The sequence below is a fragment of the Cotesia glomerata genome, linkage group LG7 (assembly GCF_020080835.1).
Source record: "Cotesia glomerata isolate CgM1 linkage group LG7, MPM_Cglom_v2.3, whole genome shotgun sequence".
In the NCBI taxonomy this organism is placed as follows: Eukaryota; Metazoa; Arthropoda; class Insecta; order Hymenoptera; family Braconidae; genus Cotesia; species Cotesia glomerata.
This window is the reverse complement of record NC_058164.1, coordinates 8,836,606-8,855,104: the sequence shown is the minus strand read 5'-3', so window position 1 is coordinate 8,855,104 and position 18,499 is coordinate 8,836,606. Positions and strand designations below refer to the sequence as shown.

The 18,499-nt window shown below is 31.5% G+C and overlaps 1 protein-coding gene across 4 annotated transcripts in view; it reads right to left on the bottom strand.

Annotated features, from left to right (window-relative positions):
- The window catches only part of LOC123268622 (lachesin-like), a 311,927-nt gene that overhangs the window by 43,048 nt on the left and 250,380 nt on the right, over positions 1-18,499 (bottom strand). For all 4 annotated transcript variants that reach the window (XM_044733858.1, XM_044733861.1, XM_044733859.1 and 1 more), the window contains exons 5-7: positions 16,413-16,541; positions 8,494-8,778; positions 7,603-7,665 (exon numbers count right to left, since the gene is read on the bottom strand). In XM_044733858.1, the coding sequence (XP_044589793.1) occupies positions 7,603-7,665; positions 8,494-8,778; positions 16,413-16,541 (477 nt within the window). The remainder of the gene's footprint in view (positions 1-7,602; positions 7,666-8,493; positions 8,779-16,412; positions 16,542-18,499) is intronic.

The following is an 18,499-nucleotide window of genomic DNA, read 5'->3' as shown; positions in this document are numbered from 1 at the left end:
AAATCCTAAAAAGTAAACATAATTTTAAGAAACTAAAATGAAATTCTTTTGATTTAATAATAATTTATTTTTAAAATTTATGAAAGTTATTTTTTTGAGTCGTTTTCTTTTAACATGCCTGGCAAAAAAAAATTATGTTAGAAAACTTTTAGTTATTAAAAAAAAAAACTTTGATTTTTGAATCACCAATAAAATATTCGACAAGTGATAGAAACAGTTCGCACTTAAAGTTTGAAAGATTTTAGAAGCTGTAATATTTATAAATTGTTGACAAATTGAGCTAGTTTAAAAAAAATTAAACACCACATGGTCACATCAAATTCCTCTTCATGGGTCATAAAGAATCACAAAATAGATCAAGTAAACTTGTATCAAAGCTTTTAGAAAAGAATGTGAGTACGGGAAGTGGTCTGATTGATGTAAAGTCTGTCGACGATCCTTTAAATGAAACGAGACGAAAAAATAGCGTCGTCGATAATCGAGAGTTGGAGGTCCAGTCTCGTCTCCGGGAAAATAACGAGCGGGCCTTTTAAAAATAGAGAAAGCACGAAGCAGGACAGTTATCTAGGTGAAGAGTGATGGTCCGTAACCAACGCGACAATTACCTTCCCTCTGCTCTACTTCGGGCTATCACGATAGCGGAGGCGTTCGACGATTGGTCATTGTCTATCTGTTATCTATCTATAGTATTCACTCTAACGACAGTTAACATCAGCTTCAATATATCTATATATCTATACATATAGACGGCAGAGATCAGGAAGCAGGTATAATTCCCAGCAGAGAAATGGCCTCGACCTCGCTGAAATTTACAAGTCAGGGTTTTAAATATCCTAGTGCAGCTAGAACCAGCCGTCGGTATACGGTCTCTGTTCCGTTAGTAGACAATAAGAGTGGCGTGTCTTTTAAAACCCGGGCTCGAGCCTGGCTGGCTGTTTGCTGGTGGCTGCTGGGAACTTACTAAAAAGTTTTCGAATAAAAGTTTAAATACACCCGCAAACTTTGTTTCAGTTGCAGTAGCAGCAGCACCTCCACCAGCAGAATCGCTATCGCTATTGCTATCACTATCTGCGCCCAAGCCGGCATCTCTGAGGAGTCGGCTGATAGGTACACAGCGACTGGTACCACTCCAAACAATATGGCCGTCGGGAGAGCTGTCTCTATGCTAAGAGTATGTGAATATATTACGTGCCTCGGTACTCGCCCCATGTGCAATCACACTTAGCCCGTATTTCAAGTTGCCCTTCCTTGCTCTGCCTCTACTTTAGTTGCCTCTTCTTCCTGCGCTTCCCTTATATCCACCGCGGTTCTTTGTCTTTGTCCGCATCCAGGTCCACGTCTCTGTCTCCCAAGTCTGGCTTTTGTCTCCATGGGATTTGTTTACAGGTTACTGTGTCTTCTTTTTTCTTTCCAAGCCCTTCAGGAGTTCACCGTTAAGCTTGGAAACACTTGCAAGGATAAGTCACACCGGTCTAGTGTGTGGCTTGATAACTTGTTTGTTCTTTTGGCTTAACGCCGCCTTTGATTTATTGCTCGCTTTTCTTTATTTTAGTTTTAAGGTGGGCTTGTTTGGATGAAATAAATTTTTTTTATCATTTTTAAATTAGAAATTGTTGGCTTGTAATTTTTATTCACCCTCCTGCGCTTACTTGGGTGGTTGGTTTTCTGAAGAACGAGCCATAATCTCAGACTTGTCGCTTAAATTGGAGACGATTCAAGAAAAAAAATTTTGGTTGTTTTTAAAATGAGTTTCTTGAATCAGAATAATTTTTTTTATCACCAAAGAAAAAACTATTTGATTCAAAAAAAGTATTATACGTTTCGTTTAACATTTTTAGTTTTAATTGAAGCACTTCCAGATTTTCAAACTAGATAACCTATATTTCACCCAAAAATTTCTTTATCGAAAATTAATATAGATGATAACATTGATTCAAGATACGACTAACTCCTTTCAAATACTAACAATTCTCTAATTTTGAATATTTTTTATAATATTAAAATCACGATTCAAATACATTTCAAATTTGATTTTAGAAAAATGTTTTATTTAAAAAAATCTTTTCATCAATGTTATTGAATACACAGTAAACTAATTTCTAACTATGTACACAAAAATTAGTAAACTTTATAAATAGATTTTAAACTTACAAGGCAATATCGTAATATTACTATACATGAATTATAAATTTGTTTCGTGGACTCGATATTAAATTTTAACAAATATTTGTATACTAAAATGTTGCTGAATTTTCATTATGATATACTATTCACTCGCTAGGAAACAAAGTATAAACAATCTAATTTTTAAAATACACGAACAAAAAATTAACTTGATTCAAGTTAAAAAAAAAATTCTTGATCTGAGGAATTTTTCTTGATGAAACTCTTCAAAATGATTTTTTTGGTTTAAACCTGAGTAAAAATAAAAATTGATTTTTAAAAAATAAAATTTTTATCCACTGCCGCAACACCGCTGCACTACAGCCGTTTAGAAGACAAAATCGCCGCAACACGAAATCTTTATTTTCGACTCGCATAACCGCAACACAGCTGCACGCTGCTTAATTTTAATCTAACCCATCGCTGCAACACCGCCGCAATACAGCTGCACGTTGCTTGATATTATTCAAATCGTCGCCGCAACATCGCCGCAACACCGCTGCAACACTGCTGTACCCCAATGCTAAAGCATAGCTACAATTTCACAAAAAATGGCATCATAATTAATTTATCACGCAATAATTAATTAATAAATAACTTGAACATAAATTTTAATGTAAGACCTATTGTTTAATCTCTTTTTATTCAAATGCCTAATATTCAAACGAAAAAAAATTTTTAAATCAGGCCAAAGTACCGCGAAATTATTGATTCTTTTTAGTCGCATTATTGAAGTATATTTTTAATTCTGTCCCCTGGGTTGAGCAGAAGCGGCACGCCTATCGAAATACCCTGGAAAAATTTTATATAATGATTAAACTGCGATGGGATTCGAACCTGGGTCGTTTGCATTAAAGTCTCGAACATTACCAACTGCGCTGCAAGTCTTAGTTAACTAAAAGAATTTAGTTCAGCTATTTGAATGATCAACAAATATTTTATTTCAATGTATACCACCAAACGAAGGTAGTGCAGCGGTGTTGCGGAGGTGTTACGGCAGTGTTACGGCGGTGGTGCAGCGGTGTTGCGGCGGTTGATCGAAATTTATTATTTTTTAGAAGAAAATAATAATTTAATTTTTACTCGGGACAGTGCAGCCGTGTTGCGGTGATGTTGCGGAAGTGTTGCGGCAATCACAATTTTATTATTTCGTCACAGATTTCCGTTTTAATTAATTTGAAACTCGGTTAGACAGGCGACAAGTTATTATATATATCGTTATTTTGGCCTCGCACTCCAACCATTCGCGTAACTATTTCTCTGGCCGGGATGTCGGCTATCATTTCCCTGATAATTAATTAAAGCCGTAGGATCGATGAATAATCCGCGGGGAGAGCCACTCATTATGAAACACTGTACTCCCATCGGGATAATTCGACCCTGGATCATATGCTACAAATCCAACGTCTACGTTTCGATTTATTTCGCAGCCCCACCTCCCACATTTTGTGTAACGAATTTCCAACTGGGGATGGAAATCTAAAATCTAAAATCCAACGCAAAAACACTCGATCATCGTTCTCTATTTTTTATTTTCCAACTTTTACATATTTAATGGACGTAGCTAAAATAACTCGACCAACTATCTCGTTATTTAAACGACGCTGGCAATCGAAATTGCCCGAACCACTCAATCGGCACTTACTCGATTTGAATTTTTTTGTGTAGGTATCTTTTTTTTTGTTCCCTTGTATCAGTTTATTTTTTTTTAGTCATTTATGTAGCACGTTAATTTTTTCCAGCACGAACTAATAGTATATTATGATGAAATTTTATCGCAATGGACGTAACGCGTGCGGCTGTAAATTTATTGGCAAAGTATATGCGAAATGTTAGAGGGAAGGCAAAATGGAAAATGTCAGTGGAGGAACAAAGAACGAAGAAGAGGCAGAGAAATAAACTAAACTATATAAAACAAAACGAAAGCAAATGAATGGAGAAAATAAAGAATAAGAGCATTTATTACAGTCTTCTCTTACTCGTTGTGGCAAACGTTATCGCTAGTTCGTTCTTTCGTTCGTTTATTTCTTTCAGTTATACGGCCTGCTTTTTTTTCTTACTCTTATTCTTATTACTGTATCTATTACTATTACTATTATCATTATCATTTAGTGATTATTATTATTATTATTATTATTATTATTATTACTATTATTATTATTATTATTATTATTATTATTAGCATGGTTATTCTTATTATTATCATCAAAGTCTTCACATTCGCGTATTCAACTCGCGTCTTACCGGGCAGGGTTTTTCTTTTGGTAGAAGAGCAGTAGGTGAATGAAGAAGAGAGCTAACAGGTCTACTGTTCTATACGACTTCACTCTCATTGGTCTTGCCCGGGTAAATTGGACTTTCTGCGATTCGTTTGTAAGATAACAATAATGGAGCACCGCGAGCTCATTCTGCTGGGGTGCCCTTTTTTTTACTATTTCTAAAGCTCTTTTTCTTTTCACACTCATTTCTGAACTCTAGAGCATCTTGCGGAACCAGCAACGGCACACATTTCCCTTACCCGTAGTAATTCAATTTTTAAATCCTGTTAATTAGGTCACTATTGTAATGAGATCTGTGCAGAAGGTGGTGATGAATTGAGGAAAATAACTGTATTTATTAGCATAGTTGTTGAATTAAAATAACATTTTTCGCAGTTTATCTTTTTATTTTTTTTTTGTCACACTTTTTTTTACTCATTAACAGTAACTGCTCTGTTAAACAGTCACGTTTTGCTTGTACTATGTATTTGTTTCATTTTTTACGCAGTTTATGTAAAAGTCTCGTGACACCTTGACTTGTGTTTTTTTTTTATTCATTTTTATTTGTGCTACTTTGTTTAATAATTGTTATCGAAATGAAAAATTACACTCCAGAATTTATGTAAAAATTCATGAATGTATTTTTATGAATAAGATAAAAGCCCCAATATATGATCATGTACCAGTATATTTGTGAATATAGATATACAAATACATGGAGTGATCATATACTGGTACATGATCATATATTGGGGCTTTTACCTTACTATTGAAAATTAATGAATTTTTATTTTGAGCTGACCGATATTTTGTGCATTGATAAAAAATTTAAGTTGATTATTGAGAGAAACTTTAGAACTAAGAAAATAATTTTGAAGAGTTCTCAATCATGACAAAAAATTCTTGAATCAATTAAAATTTACTTAGATCGAGAAAAATATTTTAGTTTAAGAATTTTTTTATTTGATTCAGAAAAATGAAATTCTTTAAAAAAATTTTTTTCATTTAAAATTTTTTTTTCTTGATTCGAGTTTATTTTTTTCTCATCGTATTTTGTTCACTCAATTTAAACTTTTATAAATTATTTTTATGTATGTTGTTGATTCGTGTGAATGTTGAAAATTAAAACGCTCTTAATGATTTTTTTTTTATTTTTAATGATTATTCGATTGAATGAATTTTAACTTTAAATACATTCCAATAAGTTAGGCATAAAAATAATTATTACTGGAGTATAAAGTATAAGTTATGATTTTCCTCAAATATATATTGATAAAGCGAACGATAAAAGATACTCAACTGATATATATTTAATAATACGGGACGGTGATTTTAAAGGAGTAGAATACAGAAATAAAGTTGAATCTATCTCGGCGTATGCAAATGAATTGATTTTTCCGTACACGTAAATACTGGGTAAAATATTTCTGAGTAAATATCTTTACTCTATACTTTATATAAAACCGTGTTGCAAAGGAATGCTCTAATATTATGGAAGGAATTTAACTTGATGTGAAAATACATTTTTATGGAAGAAAATAAAAAAATCGTAATAACAATCGGTTAAATTCCAATGAATTTATGTAAATATTTTATTAAATTTTATTTTTGTTAAAATTCGGAACCCAAGGCAGTTCTTGTTGTCATAAAACCCGATTGAGTTTTCATGAGTTTTGTTTGATTCTTTTGAATTTAAAGCTCTGACGATCGAGAGTGAGTGAGGAAGAGGACGAACAAAAAGATAGGCAGAGAAAGAGTGAGGGTCGGATTTATTGGCCTTGCGAATCGAGACTTTAATATAAACCTCCATTTGTGCTATTGAATTTCTCATTATAGCACTCGGTTTATCATCGACTTTTTTCGGTTGAATTAAAATTTTTTACTCTTGCTCTTAGTATGCTACACAATCTCGATCCAACTATTATGTATATCAGTGTATTTTAAATATATTATTGTAATTATAATAATTATTATAATTTTTTTTTTATACTAAAGTGATAATAAAAAAGTCTCTTTTTTTTCATAAGATAAATTGTTGTAATCGTTGAAAAGTTTCTCAAAGAATAAATAACTTTTAATTCTGAAAAGTTACATTTTACAAGTCTTATAGGATATTGATTGATTATTGATTAATATGTACTTAGTTTTCATACAATAGTTTATTTATTTAATTAATCATTTCAAGTGTAAGTTACGTTGAAGAAAAACTTTTTAACTTTTTGGTTTATAAAAAATTGTAGATTTTTGTTTTAAGTTTAAGCAAAATTTTAAAATATTACAAGACAATTTTTGAAAAAAAAAAAAACTAAACTTCATTTCTTTTCAATTTTTTTTATATTTTACTATTCCAAGTATTAATTTGAATGATTTATTTTTTATATAAAAATATTTACTCTTTAGCAATCAAATATGATTAGAAATTTTAATTTTTGTAATTTTACAAAAGCAACGATTTGTTAAAAGTTTAGAACTCAACTAATTTTTGTTATAGAAACTGTTAAATTTCTTTAATTTCATGAGTTTGTTATGAATTTTAGTACTAAATTTTAAACTAAAACGAAAAAAATAAATACTTTTAAAAATGAATTAAAGTTCTTGAAATTTTTATTTTTATTTAAAATTTTTGCTCCGTAATAACTTTTCTATCAAAAAAAAAATAACATCTACTATTTTAGAATCACTCTAGTATATACATGTGACTGTGTATGTGTAGAAGTGAAATTGTTAAAACAGTGGCTTAGCATAGGCGTTAATAATTGAGCATATTAAGATTGGTTTCGGTTGTAGAAGCGTAGTTCTCAGCGGAGACCAGAAGAACCAGAGGTAAGCTACCGTTGGGTGGATATACACAAGATGAAGGAGCTAAAGGAGTGGAAAGGAGCAAAGAGGAGATGGCAAAACCACGGGGACCTGACCCAACTATCCTCTCTCAAGTTATTCTAGCTCTTCAATAATGAAACCGTGTTTATACTGGACTCCACAAATATATAAGGATTACTCCCTCGCTGATAAAACTTGTCTCCACGAAACACTTGTTAACTTTATTCTAAAACCATTTTTTATTAATAACTTTCTACTAAGTTCTGCCATTAATTTCATGATTATGATAATAATAATCATGATTTTTTTTGTTTTACGTTATTAGTCATTAATTTATTTATCAGTTCTTTGCTACACTCACCCTCTTTGTTTGCGCTACTTTTAATCTCCGTAGCTGTCGGCGGTGCCGATGGTTGGACCATTTCTACAATACAAAAAATTTATTTATTTAATTGAAAATTTAATAATAATATAATAATAATACAAAAGTTTTCTAAGTTCAAATGCGCATGTTTTAAGAGGATAGAAAAAAATAATCATCTACAGTACACTACAAAAATAAATTAAAAAAATAATTTTAATGATAAGTTAACTACAAACAAATTACAAGAAATTAATTTTATTTATAAATTAGTTTTAAAGTTCGTTAAGATTTTTCCGCGTATAATATTTTTTTTTTCATATGAATTGAACGCCCTATTCAGTTCCGATACGTGAACCATAAAAAAAGAACCGTTTAAAGACTGTATTACCAGTGGTAAGCTAGATACACAATTGAGTATAGTATCAGCTGTCTTCAAACTATACTTACAAGTAAATTTTTATGTATAGCTGCTCGAAGGACAGAAAATTTCTCTGTCAGCCAAAAAAAAATTAATTATAATTAAACAAAACATTATTGAGATGCAGTTTACATTTCACAACTTATCATATGGCTGACAAAGATATTGAGAAGTAAATTAAGTTGAAAAATGTATTTTTTCAAAAGATATTGATTTTATCTCTCCATTATTAAGCTCTGAAAAATTTACTCTATAAGCCATTAAAACTACTTTTTTAATGAAAAAATAGAAATTAATCGATTTAAATAAAATTGTTAAGTTCAGCGATGATTTCTCTTTATAACAGTGTGATTTTTGTATCATTTATAAGTACATTATTATTGTCAAATACGTTTTAATGTGACTTTGTTAGAAATTAAAATTACCAAAGCTTTAGGTAAGTGAAATAGAAATAAAAAAAGCAATTATACCGTATAGTCTAATAGATCCTTCAGTCTCGCCAAGTGAATTTTTGCTGATACATCTGTAGTTACCAAAATCACTGAGCTGTAGATTTCGTATGGTCAGCTGCATATTAGTTCTGTAGCTACTCTCCATTATCGTGCTGGTATACTTTTCATTGCTTAGTACCATAGAGTTGTTGAAGTTCCAGTAGCTTATCGCTCGTGGATGTGCTTCAATGTTGCACTCAAGGGTTACGTTCTTTCCAGCTGGTGCTCCCATCAGCTGATTTGGCACGAATATCGTCGGTGAAACTACAATGAATATATACATACATTTATACGTACAGGGATAATACAGATAAACCCCCCGAGTTCGTACATTCAAATGATACCAACAACATTTTATAAAGTACTTTTCAACTTCCTTATAAACTTGCTCAATTTAGCTACTTTGTCTACTTTCATTTTTTACTAATACTAATATTAAATAATATCAAGTTTTTAGTCGATATTGTTCCGATATTGCTTCTTTAGTTTTATCTATTAAACATTAAATCACCATTTTATTATAAAAACTTCGCTTTCTACTATACTTTTATTTACTTATCTTGAGTTAAGGAAGTTACAAGGACCACCTTGTAAATTAAGAAAAATTGATTGTTTTTGTTGCGTTTTCTCAACCCGTGTACTTTTAAAAATTACCCCCAATAATTTTTCAAAAAATTTAAATTCTAACATACACAGAAAGAAAAGTTTCTTGACTGAAGACCAAAATTCTTGGCTCAAGAAAATTTTCGGGTGCCTGAAGGAAGACCGAAGTTGTGTTGGCTGAAGTAAAAATTTTTCTTGAAATTCTATTCTTGGTGAAAGTAATTTTTTCTTAATTCAAATTATCATAAATACTTGATACAATAAATTTTTATATTTGATCAAGATTGTTAGATACTTTAGGGAAGCAGCGCCACCTACTTCAGCTGAGAAAAAAATTTTCTCACTTTGAGAAAATTTTTCTCTTGAATATTTGATATCCATTTTATATTATTTCAGCGTGCAATTATACATATTGAATAAAAAAAAATGATTCAATATTATTTGATCTTCCCATTTGACATGTTAATCAATAGAAATATTAATGAAAATTTACTATCAAGATATTTAATTTTTTGGAGCAAGAGAGAAATTTTCTCAAGACAAGAAAATTTACTTCTATCAAGAATTAAATTTTTTGGAGCAAGAGGCTAAATTTTCTCAAAACAAGAAGTTTTTTTGACTTAAATAAATTTTCTTGGATTAAGATACGTACTTCTTAAAGCAAGAGAATTAATTTTGTTGGAATAAGTGAAATTTCTTGTGTCAAAAAAAATTTTTTTTTCGCTCAAGACAATAATTAGGAATAAAAATATTTTCTTGGCTCAAGTGAACCTTTTTTTCTGTGTAGTGAAATTTTTTATAAGAATTAAAATTTTCAAACAAAAATTTTCTTTCATCAAAAATAATGAAATAGTATATTACATACCTAGGCCAGTAAAATAAGAAAAGTCTCAGATCACATGTAATTGTTGGCCGAGGCGAAGCCGAGGTTGACAAACATGTGATCTGAGGCTTTCTTATTTACTGGCCAAGGTGTGTATACTATTTTTCTGCTCGACGTAGCCGGAATGTGGCAACTTTGTTTAGCGCAGCGGCCAGAAAGTTGCCACTTTCCGGCCGGAGGGCAGAAAATAGTATACACACCTTGGCCAGTAAATAAGAAAGCCTCAGATCACATGTTTGTCAGCCTCGGCTTCGCCTCGGCCAACAATTACATGTGATCTGCGACTTTTCTTATTTTACTGGCCTAGGTATGTAATATACTATTTCTTGTTTTCCTAGCCGAAAGTACGCTCTTTCTGGACGCTTTTTACTCCAGAAAGAACAACATTTGTGGCTTGTTTTGGCGCATGCGTGCTATGCATATTTTCTGGCCGGGCAGCACAAAACCTCGCTTTTTTTCATATTTTCGTGAGTTTCAACTGTCTAACAGTCACAACATCGTCTGTATGTAACATGTCAGCGCATAAACTAACCAGAAAATGTCAAAGAAATAAAAAATAATTTATAACTAGATTATTATTAATGAACTATTTAATAATAACACTACACAAATGATTTATATAAAAAGTTTATACAAAACAAAATATAAAAATTTTGTGGACTTTATTTGCTTTCTTTTATATTTTGACAGCTAGTCAAGCAATGTTTATAAAACAATAGGTACATGTACTCTACAAGCTTCTAATAATTTAATTTCGATCTTTCTTAGCCGTCGATTACTAATTAAAAATTAATTTTTAATCAACTTAAAAAAATAAATTCTGTTATTAGAACGAGTTTAAATATTTGTGCCAAGTTCTATGCATTTTATCATTCTTAATTAGAACAATTGTTAGTAAACTTTAAAATAACTTATTTTTTTTTAATTTATTAATTTTTACTTTTTAACTTCCCGCTAAGAAAATCGGGAAGTTATTGGTTTCACCCCGTTTTTCAAAAATCGAGTTTTCATCAGATCTCGACGTTTTGAGGTCCTAGGAAGCTTCCCTGACTATTCCCGTGAGGGTGTCACTATGCCTGTGTGTGTGTGTGTGTGTGTGTGTGTGTGTGTGTGTGTGTGTGTGTGTGTGTGTGTGTGTGTGTGTGTGTGTGTGTGTGTGTGTGTGAAAGTATGTGAACCGCTTATCACTTTTGAATGGCTGATTCGATTTTATCGCGGTTGGTGCCATTTAAAAGGGCTTGGCCAAACTTAGATTTTGAGTATAATTTGGACCGATTCGGATCAGTAGATTTTGAGAAATCTTAAAAAACTAAGAAAAAAATTTTTTTCAAATGTGGTTTTTTTCGGATAACTTTTAAACGGCTCCACCGATCAATTCCAAAAACTAATCAGCTCTAGACAATAAAAAACCACGTTGATCGCCACCAAGCTGGTCGAAATCGGTTGATTCGTTCGAGAGATGTCGTGAACGAAAGAAAACCGAAAAAAGTGTTTTTTCAGGATTACTCCGAAATTTTTGGTTCGATCAATTAAAACTTATGAGGATGATAATAACTTATGAGGAAATAACTTATGAGAAAATAACTTATGAGAAAATAACTTATGAGGATGATAAAACTGCGTCGAATGCCGCCAACCGCGTGAAAATCGGTTGATCCACTCAAAAGTTATTGCGGTTTGAAAATTCCAAAAATTGTGTTCTATGAAACTTGTAACGGAGTGATCGTTACCCGGTATATTTCCCTATTTCGGTACTCAGTTATTTATCGACAGGTCACAGTGCGCTGTGATCTAAAGCTCGTTTGGAGCTAGTAAGAAAGGCCCCAAGGTGGAGAAGCCGGCGTAGTGGTAGTGGGGAGAGCAGAGGAAGCAAGAAAGGAAGAACAAAATTTGGTAAGACTCATTGTGACTGAGTGGCTCGACTGGACGACACGCAAATTTTTCTAAAACATCCAGCTAAGGTAATTACTTTTTTTCTGTTTGTCCAACGTGGAACGAAGCGATAACATTTTGTTAATTTAATGCTTGCTAGGCCGAATGCCAGCTTGGTTAGATTAACTTTAACTTGTAATAATTTCTAATGCTGATTTGCGGTTACTGGTGTTATAAATATCCAGAGAGCGAGTGATGGTGGCCAGAGTTTTGCCGCTAAATCGAGACTACCTCACCAAGGGAGAATTCACATCAGTATCCGAAGACGAGGAGTTGTAGCTCACCGAGGGAGTGCAAATAAAATTATAAAAACTCCAGGTACAAATAACGAGTTAATTATCTCTCGGGTCTGCGGCGTCAGCCAGGCAACATGTCGGCTGAAGGTCACCACCATTTCGTGCTCGCTCACAATCGTTGGTTTGTTTTAAGTCTCAATTTGTAAGAATTAAAATTAAGTATTGAATTTAGAATCAATTATAAAACAGTTAATTAATAATACTAGGACTTATTTCGGGTTATTGATTAATTTGTTTAAGGAAAATAATTTGTCTTTGTCATTACTTATTTTACACATAGACCTGTCCGGGTTAATAATACCAGGAATTTAATTCGGGTTATTAATTCCAGATTCTTATGTCATGTGTAAAATTTATTTATTTGAGAATCGTTGAATAATAATTTGGCTTAAGCCAGTAGAAATAGAATTGAGTAAACCGCTAAATTAGAATTATTTGAGACAAAAATTTATTCCAAACTAAAATTATTTTAATAAATTATTCGGCACATTATTTAATATTTTTCATAATTTAAATAAAGCTAGAGTCAGGGATTTTCATTAAAATCAATATAATTGTTAATTTAAATTATCTAATCAAAGTAGAATATATATACATACTCAATATATACATACATACAGACATAGTGACACCCTCACGGGAATAGTCGGGGAAGCTTCCTAGGACCTCAAAACGTCGAGATCTGATGAAAACTCGATTTTTGAAAAACGGGGTCAAACCAATAACTTCCCGATTTTTGAAAATTTTCAATTTTCTTAGCGGGAAGTTAAAAAAAAATCAATATAATTTCTTTTAAGCATTTAGAATAAGTGAAGTAAATTAAAGTGAAAATTTCATTTATTTATAAATGTGGTAAACCGATTGGCTAGGATACTCACAAATATATATACTATATATGGAAGGGGTGAATAGAAACAGTATTGCTTTGAGTAAACTTTCTCTCTCATGTGTCTAACGACACAGGGGACTGTGAATCCCTAGTAATTTAAACGACAGATAAGCTGAGTCTTGCTAGATTAGATGATACGCATGTACTCTGGTGGGTATCAGTGTATACGAAGGATATACCTGTATAAATGTATGATGTATGATGTATGATGTATGATGCAAAGTCCCGCTTTGCTACTCTTTGAAATGACAAGCTGATGTTGTTATGCATAACTAACTACGGAAATTTCTCAAGCTACTACTCCTATCCTCTAATGTCAACTATTTAATTTACCGAGGCTCTGAATTTTTACGGCATAATCTTCATTTTTACTTTTACATGTAAAATGAAAAATTCCGGCAATTATTTTCTTTTACTAATATAAAAACCTAGTGATCTATATTGCTGTTAGATAAACAGTCGCTATTTTTCTGCCCCTGCAGTTTTTATTACAAATTTATAAAACGGGGTATTATTTTAAATAATATTATTTTAGCTGCTTTTGTATTGAAATAGTAAAAAAAGAAAAAACCAAAATCGTTTTCGTAGATTCTGTTATTTTTGTACAAGAATTGAAGTTTAAGATTTTTGGTGGGGTAATTTTTTTAAAAGTTTGATTCTTTGTTGTGAAATTAGTTAGATAGTTAGGTGGCCAGGTTAACACGTGTGTGTGGCGAGCTTTATATTAAGCGAAAAATCAAGCTGCGGGAATAGTGTAGAGTGAATTCACTGGATACGTCAGTAGTATAGTGGAGAAGTATGCGTTAATTAGGGGTCAGTATGGGAATCCGTGGATTTGCGGAAAGCGCTCGGGGTTGGAGGACATGCCATCGGTTCCGGTATACATAGAATCTGAGTGAAATAGCCACGCTGAGCATGCCTCGCATAATCCTCGAGCGCCACACTGTTAAGCTTTTACTGACGTTTTTGACTCTTAAACAATTGACGGGTGATTGTTCATCATCCTCGACTCATACTCATGCTCCTAGTCATTGTTTGAAGCATTACCGCGATAATTTCAAGCGCTTTTCAATTAATTATTTGTTAATAAAAATTATTTTATTTTCACTTTCATTTCTATTAATAAAAAAATTAGTTAGTTAATTCTGTTTGTCATTAAGAATTCCATATTTTTGGTTAAAAAAAGTTTCTTCATTCAAATACCAAAAAAAAAAAAAAAAACGTAAAAAAAAGATTTTTTAAAAAAATTCTAAATATTTTTAATGACAGTGATATTTTCATAATTGATAAGTTTTTATGCTTTTAGCGGCCTACCTATTAGAGAAATTTTATTTAAATAACTTCACAGAAAAACATAAATTGTAAAATATACTCTGATTCTGGTTACTTTTTACTGTTTCAAATAGTACACCAGACTCCAGGGTTGCGTTTTAACTTTTTTGATATTTGCATAGTCGTTATTACTAATGTCATTTTTTTTTTTACATAACTGTAGAATAGTAGCATCTAAATAATATATTTTATGTTTGAAGTAGTATTTATTATTGATTGATTATTATTTATCATATTTTTATATTCCAATACAATATAAATTGTCTTGTTTAAAAATAAATAAAATCTTTATTCTATTTGTTTTATTTTATTGATAGCGAGTGAATTTTTTGAATAAATAGTTTTTTTTCAGTGTAAAAAAATGAAATTACATGCATCTTTCTCCCAAATTTTCAAAACTTTCTAGAAATATTAATGTTTAAAATTTTTAATTACCCCGATTATTACTCCACATAAACGCTCCGACATATCGATCTGACTTTTCCTGTTTCCACTGATACCTATCTAAAAAAATCGGCCCTAGGGTATCATTACCGCACTCATTCAGCTGTAGACTTTCTATTGCCAAGTATAATTCCTAGTAAACTATGGATTTCGTATAGAAGTTCGACAGAAATTGTTCATTAAAAGTGTGAAAAAAGTTAAAATAAAAGTGAGGTCCAGCGAAGTGGTCGCGGATGTACCGTTAGTGGAGAATATATTTTTAATATCAGAAAATTGAGCGATAAAACACATGGTATTTAAAATTTAAAAAAGAAATTAACCTAGATAATGCAACAACACGAGGGTATAAAAGTGTAATTTTGAGGACGGAAATGGAGGACACCGGATAATTTTAAAAAGTTTTAAGTGCATTTTTTAATGCAGATAGTGTGGAAGATTAGGATATTATCTGTGTGTGTTTACTGGATACACTAGAGGCGGAATGTGTACTCTAGTGTGGACAAATAGAGTAATCGGAAAGTAGCAAACATATATAGATAGGTATACGTGCATACATGTAAATTTGCCGAGGGATGTCTAGTCTGGTACTGTTACCTCATTGTCTAGCACATACTGTACATATACAATACACAATATAAGGATATACCTGTCGGTACCCTAGCTATTTTGACCGCGTCGTCGTGAGAACTGCAGTGTTTTCCCACTCGTCTGAATAAAATATGTAGTTGGGACTTTTAAATATTCAAGAGACACTGTCGTGCCTATCTACGGGTTGTACTACTCGTATCGTTGTGCTGCTCGCGAAGGACTATTTATAGGAAAGAATGAAAAAGGGTGGACGTGTAAGGATGTGTTGGGGTGAGGATGAGGGCATGTGTTATATCCCATAGTGATGTGGTAAACGAAAGAAAATAAACGAGGGAGATAACAGAAGAATGTTGTAAGTGAGACACGTACCGTTGTGGGGTATAGGTATGCAGGACCGGTCTGACGCGAACGAATGAAACGCATAAAATGGAAAAATGACCAAGACCATTCGGCTCCTCTTTCTTGTCTTTGTATTTCCCGAGGGACGAGTCCTGGCTGATTCCTGGGATACGAAAATGGCGACGCAGGACCTCAGGAAACTGAATTAAATTTAAACAACGTATAATACAGTACTTTGGTCTGAGGGCTTAATTTTTTTTAGTCACAGCTTGAGATTAATATTATATCTTGTTTACAGAAGCTTATTAAGGTTTTCATTACTTCTAATAAATTTTTACATTAAAAACAAAAAAAAATTGGTTCAAAATTTTGGTAAATTATTTTATGACTTGAAACAATTTTTCAACATTTCATTTTTCCTTTGTGAGTTCAAATTTATTGATGTCTGAAAAGCAAATTTAAGATGATTCGCTTGAAAACAAAAAAAAAAATGAATAAATAAATAATAATAAATAAATATTCAAAAAGTTGTTGACTTCATTTGATTAGCCATAAATATTATCTTTATTGTAAATTGTTTAAAAATACTTACACTCAACATCAACGATTATTCTTTTACTGACTGTCGGTGGAACTCCATTTGTTGCAATACAATAATACGCTCCCATTTCTGTTCGAGTTATTTTAGTTAAATTTAATTGATCTCCTGCATATTTTTCGACTGAAACAAAAATAAATAGATTATTTAATTGACTGAAAATTCAAGTATTTTTAATAAAAAAAGAATCGTCAGAGCTTCGACAAGTAAAAGCATTTATGGTAAGGTTGTAAATAATAAAATGATGCTAAAATCAGCCGACACCTGACACTTATTTTACTTTTTTTTTTTTTTTCTTAATTAGCCAAAAAATATCTTTTAACATTGTATTTTTTTTTTTTCATTACACTTTTTTTTCAATTTCCACCTTTTAATAAAAAAAAAAACTTTATTCATAATAACTTATTCGTAAAAATACTCTTTAAAATTAAGAGGCGGCTATTAACGAAAATTATATACTTATAAATGGTCTAATATGGTTATAGCAGACTATGCATGAGAATACAAAAATTTACTATAACTTTTTTATTTTTTCTAGCAATGTGTAAATCAATTATCATATTTTATTAAAAACTCAAACTGGTTCAGTAGGTGATTGAATTAAAAATCAATGTAAGATAAGCTCCTTAGAGGAGTTAAGAAAAGGATTTTGGTTTTAGAACTTGAGGTAGAACTGTCGATATTCTAAGAGTTAAATGTCAAATACATAGTCTCGTTTAATTTATGATGTAGATTTACCTAAGCAACGTTGCACTGGAGAAAGAGTGACAAAGATAATTTTAGATAGTTTCGTTATTAATTATTATTACATGCTCTAAATCTGTACGTTCAATTATGCAAGTACTTCAATATGTTGTTTTTTTTTTTTTTAGTATTTAAAGTTTTATTGAAATTTGAAGGGTACTTTTCATTAAATAAAACAAAAATTGTGATTTTTTATGGTGTAATGTTCAATGTAAAAACTTTAACGATCAATATCTTTTTACTGTGTTTCTGCAGCTCTATAAAAATTCAATGTGATTATTATGTTAACGTATTTTACTAATATGCTAAATTTCATTAAATTCTGAACAGTCATTCAAGACCGACAGTACTGTCTTAAGATTCCAAAAAAAGTCTCTTGTAATGAGATGATTGAGCAACCATGCGCCATCTGTCGGATATTTTTAACACCAACTTTGGTCGAAAAATTATATATCGACATACGACCATAGTAAGCCATATCAAGTGAAATTCGTCCTGATTTACCCACATCAAAAATTATATAAGGTCATATCAGAAAATTTTTTCACAGCATAGTGAATTTTTTAAAATATTCCACAAGCAAACCCCCATACATTTTGAATTATTTCTTAAGATGTTATAATTGTAGGGGAATTAAAAAACACTAATAAAAAATAATCAGCTCCGTCATGAAAGTATATATATATTTGATTAAACAAAAATAAAGAGAAAAACGACATTGTATAATGGTTATTATCATGAAAATGATAATAATTAAAGTACTTCAATATAAAGTTAGTAGTAAAGTTTTATTGTTATTCAGTGATAGTACAGTTATATAACCGTAGGTAAGTCCCGAGATGTAGATGTAGAAGTAGAGAAGTAGGTCTAAATGATAACCCCAGGCTATTTCTCTTGACTTTTGTCTTTCTCATGATCACAACGCGATCGTCCCTTTGGGTACTGAACATTAAGAGCTCAAGTTTCGGCGAATAAATCCCACTCGTGCCTCGTTTCATCAACTTCACTTAACAATTTACGGGATAACTTCTGTAGCCGCGAGAAACCGGCGACTCTATAAAGTGATTTACGCTTTAAAAAGACAAAGGGAGTAACGAACAAGAAAAATAAAGTCACGGGACCTGGAATCCCGATCTAAGTGTCTACTCAAGTCAAAACCCATGAGAGATATTGTCATAATTGAAAACTTTTGCACTTACTACTTATTAACGCTGTTTCATGATACTCTGACAGTTCATTGCGTTGTTATTTACAAAGTAATTGTGGAGACTTTTTTATTTTCAATTATTGCGCTGAAAAATTAATTTCAACGGTCATTGAAGTTTATTACTAATTTA